Source organism: Polyodon spathula, chromosome 17 (assembly GCF_017654505.1).
Source record: "Polyodon spathula isolate WHYD16114869_AA chromosome 17, ASM1765450v1, whole genome shotgun sequence".
Taxonomy (NCBI): Eukaryota; Metazoa; Chordata; class Actinopteri; order Acipenseriformes; family Polyodontidae; genus Polyodon; species Polyodon spathula.
This window is the reverse complement of record NC_054550.1, coordinates 12,281,345-12,286,475: the sequence shown is the minus strand read 5'-3', so window position 1 is coordinate 12,286,475 and position 5,131 is coordinate 12,281,345. Positions and strand designations below refer to the sequence as shown.

General features: G+C 39.7%; 1 protein-coding gene across 1 annotated transcript; it reads right to left on the bottom strand.

Moving 5' to 3' along the window:
- Nucleotides 1-266: 266 nt before the first annotated feature.
- On the bottom strand, nucleotides 267-4,402 carry fjx1 (four-jointed box kinase 1). The gene has a single exon (XM_041275077.1). The coding sequence runs from the start codon at nucleotides 4,125-4,127 to the stop codon at nucleotides 2,841-2,843; it is 1,287 nt and encodes a 428-aa protein (XP_041131011.1). The 5' UTR covers nucleotides 4,128-4,402; the 3' UTR covers nucleotides 267-2,840.
- Nucleotides 4,403-5,131: the final 729 nt, after the last annotated feature.

The window sequence follows — 5,131 nt, the reverse complement described above, 5'->3', positions numbered from 1 at the left end:
TACTGCATTATGGTGTAAATACAATGATTTGTTCAAAATACAGCTGCTATATTATATACTTGCTCTAACTGTCATGATCACAAAACTCCCACTTGTACTCTTTGCTCTAATTTGTACATTTTTGTTTTGAAAGTCTGCATGCTCTCTTCCTCCAGTCGTATCTTTTGGAACCAGTTAATTTGAAATGCAATACAGGGTGGAACTTCAATATTGGGTATCCTATAATTAAATAAAAATGAACAAGCAGGGGGAAAAACAAAACATACATATCAATATTACACTTCCATTTATTCTGATAGCCCAATACATACAACCTCGTAATCACATAAAAGTATCAAATTCAACATAAAGTGCCTGATGGATATACATCTTCTAACAAACAGTACATTAATGACATGGAATGCAGCATTTTCATTTTTTAGCAATAAAAAATGAAAGAAGCTTTGTTCTGCAATCGCTTTTTACAGACCCTGTAGCACTCAGCTAACACAGCATTTAACATTGTGTTTGCGAATCAGTGGGCAGTGCAAAGGAATCAGTGTCTAACACAGGACTGCGACTGGGACTTTGCCAGTGAGTGCTGTCTGAACTTGTGCAACATAAATACCAAGCCATCCGACCAAAACCTAAGCACTGAAGTTGCCAGATCATGTTTGCAGTGCAGTCATTAATTCCAACACCATCTGCACGCAAACACTTCTGAAAACACTTCTGAAATTCATCCCAATGTAGTGATGGTTAAAACAACACACTGCTTTCGCTAAATACAAAGGAACTTACAGAAGGGCCCTAGGGTTTACACGGTTTTCAAGTTTGTACAAGTCCTGCAAGACTGCTTATGGTAAAGGCTCAGCCGTGTGATAATAAGCAGCTATTCTGAACAGTAGGACTGCTCAGGCATAAAGGCTCTTTATTAAGTAAGTAATGCAAAAATGTGACTAATTGCCTGTTCTATTTAACTTTCAAACAGGTGCAAAATAAAACAAATAAACTATTTTTGATGGGAGTTATGTGGGGGTTCACATCACTGGATTTACTATGCTAAAGGAAAGGTGAAATGAATGTCCCTCTTTGAATTTCTAACATAAATTAAATTATTATTCAATAATTTTTATTATTATTATTATTATTATTATTATTATTATTATTATTATTATTATTATTATTATTATTATTATTGTTTTCTTAACTGAAATACTTTTGATGCCCCGATGCATACTGTTATACAGTTATAAATGTCCAGATCCTTTGTTAGAACACTTCAAAGAGAGTGCAGATTGGTTTTTATTTCCAACAAAAAATCCTTTAGGAGTACCAGAATAAACTAAATATGGCCAAATTAGATTGACTGTTAATCCCTGACTATAAGATTTATTAAAACCATCTAGCAAGTCGTGGCTACATATAACAGTATAACAGTGTTAATACCTTTATACATGGACATTTCTACAGCAGTAAACCATGGAAATAGTAAAGTACTGTACAGGGGGTTTCATTTAAATACTGTATCTATAGTAAAGCACAGGGACATCTGGTCAAGCAAGAAATAGTTATTGCAAAGCACAATAAATACATCATATTAAAAAAACAAACAGAAACAAAACAAAACAAAACAAAAAAAAAGGTCAATATTTCAGTGTATTGTGGTCCAGTGCCTGTATAAATATATTGTAATAGAGAGTAGATTACCAAATAAATTATTCATGTTCATAAGAGGCCTTGATACTGGAGTGCTGCACTGCAGTGTGGTTTCAGTAAGGGGCTCAGTGCCACAATGGGAAAGCTAGTGGCCACATGACCGGTATGCTGAGGTACAGGAGATGCGCCACCAGCAATGCTCAGCCCAAGGGACCACTGGAAACTTTTAAAAGCTTGAATCATAAATTATTTGAAAAAATCACAGAAGCAGGTCCAGCCTATATTCTACTGATGTTGAAAATGCTAGATTCAGTATTATCAACTAATACAAATACAATTGACAATAGAAATAGCAATGGGATGTTTGCTGATAATACGATAGATATGTATTGTGTTAATATATTTAATAAACTCAAGTTTTTTGTTTATTTATTCAACTACAGTTTTCTTTAAAAAAACTCTTGGGTACAATAAAACTACAATAAGCGTCTGACGTTTAGAATCATGACTAATTTAAGGCGGTGGTAGACTACAATCCATTATAATTTTGAGGATTGTGAAAGCTATATCTTCATACCTGCTTTAAGACAATTTTTCATACATTCTAAATCTCTCCTCAAAATGACGGGGGTTTGATATTAAGGCTGCGCTGTGTTCGAGCTTTTGCTTTGTACTAGTCTAACATAAGGCTATTTCACAGAACATGACGTTCTCAATCTAAGAAACAGTTTTTCATATATATGATAAAGCTACTATAGACTCCAGTCATTCTGAGGTGCTTTGTCTAGTCTAACACAATCACATTCATTGTAACACAGTACACGTCACTCCTAAGGAGGGCTGTGGTTTAAGCAGTTATTCATTAGCATTTCTGATCAAATACATTTCTAGCAGCATTTTCAATTTTTTTCTTCTTTCTAGTAGATAAATTAATTGAAAGTGAATGCTGTTAAACGGCTCCGTTTGAACCCAATTTCAATTTAAATAAACCACACTTAATCGGAGCCTTGCCGTGGTATTAGAGGTAGCTAATTGTTAAAGGGGAGCGTTAGTATAAAACCACACACATATTAAATATTTAATCTGTCACGCTGTACATATATCAAAAAGATTTTTTGTTTTATTTTCAGATTCCCAGTCTTTAAGACATTCATAACTGCTTAGTTCCTTATCGTGAAAACAACGTTAAGACACTGAATATATTAAAACTGGCTATACTTTTCCTTGCAGTTCAATATATGTTTGTACAATTGATCTACACGGTTCTGTAAAATACCAGCCTGGTCCTCAGACAAGAAACCTAGTTCTGGCGCTAGCGGTTCGCTGTCTCGATATAGAATCAGTAGTCTGGCTGCTGCATCTTGACGCCGGTGCATATCAAAGATCCGACTAGCAGTTATTTTCCTAAACAGACACACCGAGCTCAGTAGCGTATCGTGGTACTTCTGCCACATTTCGAGCACCCGGTAGCCGTGGACCAGCCCTGCCTCATTGTCTATAAACACTAGCCCACCGTTAGGAATCTTGTGGAGGTTGCTGGTGTCTCTCTCCATCACTCTGGAGTCCCACTGCAGACTAAACACATTGCTGACCAGCCTGTCAAAGTTGGCCGTCAGGTAGTCAAACAAGATAAGGTCGGTCCATTGAACCAGCTCCAGTACTTCCCCTATAGTCCTGTTATCCAAGTCCTCCCGAAGTGGGTGCAGCCTCCTGCCCTCCTGTCTAAGAGGCGCTGGGGTGACTACGCCGGTTAAATTTGCCACCCATTCCGTAAGCGACACAACAGCCTTCTCAGACCACTGCGAGTCCATCACCTCCCCCCGCACTCTTGTCCATTGTTCGCTGTTGGGGTTTACTTGGGAGAGGACAAGCGGCGGCACGTTTGAGATGCCCAAGAGGCTGGCTAGGTAGTAGGAGAGGGTCTCCCCCTGCACCTGGTCGGGGTTGATTCCGTATCGGACACAAGCTTTAGTGCCATTTGAGAAACGAGCCAGTCGGTTCGAAGTCCGACCACAGCCCTTCTCAAGTGAGACAATCTGGGATGACCGGGTTTCGCTCTTCCAGCTCTGAGCGTGGGCATTACTAAACCCGCTTGGCAACAGAGACTCCAGTCGATCGCTCCAGAACACCCCGTCTTCTACCAGCCCATGCAGTCCCGTGTGTACCTGTTGGTGGTTGGTGTTGTGGGTGTCTAAATTCGTCTGCTGAACTTTGAGATTCCCGATAGCGGACCCATATGCTGTGTGGTTATTCATATTCTTACGCGCACTGAAGCGTGGTTTGTGCCCTACATGCCCCTCCAGGAGAGCTCGGAAAGTTTTTGGATCTTGTTTGTCTGACTGGCGAGATAGAACTGCCGCCCCCGGCGTGCCCAAAGTACGCTTAGACCTGCCGTGCCCGATTTCAACCAGTCCGGTCCAAACATATAGAAGAGACGTACAGGCGCACAGGAAAAATACGGCAAGTGATCTGGCCAAGGCAATCCTCATGCTTGCTGAAGATAAACGCTTCTCCGATTAAGCGCACTGTTGGCAAGACAGTGTCAGCAACCCAAAGTGTGTCAGTGAATGCAAGTTTCCAGCAACACATTCAAATAAGTTTCTGTTTGAATACAATAGGGTCCAAAACCGCTTTAGCTTGGTCTTTGCTTTTCCTTTTGAAATGTTGCTTCATTCTTTGTTATGCACGCGTATGCTTGCTTTTTCTCCCCACAGACAACCTTACCCATTTGCTCTCTCGCTCGCTCGCTCGCTCTCTCTCTCTCTCTCTCTCTCTCTCTCTCTCTCTCTCTCTCTCTCTCTCTCTCTCTCTCTCTCTCTCTCTCTCTCTCTTACTTTGGGATTAGTCTAGTTTTGGCTCAGAGAGGCATCAGTTTCTGCAACACGTGACTGGAGCGGCATGCTGGTTGGCGGAACAGAAGGAGTGGGGGTCCATAGACGAATTCTTAAAAGAGAAAAAGCAGGGGCTTCATAAATGTGACAAGCAGTGGCACAGATAAAACATGACAAAGACAAATACTTATTAGTCTGGTGTAACATGATCTAAAAGTACACAATACAGGTATTACTGAACGCCGTGGCTTCACCGGCTAATATATATAGATCTATTATATATAATATATATATATAATAAGATATATATATATATATATATTATATATGTCTGTGTTGTGTGTTTGATTAATCATGTTATTTATGTAGTCATAAGGGTCCTCGACGCTAATCTTTAGTCATTTCGTTAAAGACAGACAAGAATATTCCTCTAAGCTGAATACAAAATACCACCTCTTTGTACAGGAAACAAATGACAGACAAGAAAGACCAGCTGAAAACAAAACAGGCTGCCACGTTCCCAAAGTTAGTACATTCAAATCCAAATTCATATTGTTCCCTGAATAGTGCATCTACCATTAGCTTTGGAAAGCAATTATTCTTTTAAACTGGTATGACTTACTGAAGCCTTAAAAAAAAATGCACGCTGATTCTCCCCCTCC

Bases quoted from the DNA above. Each gene is read 5' to 3' on its own strand.
- fjx1 (XM_041275077.1), bottom strand. From the start codon at position 4,127: ATGAGGATTGCCTTGGCCAGATCACTTGCCGTATTTTTCCTGTGCGCC.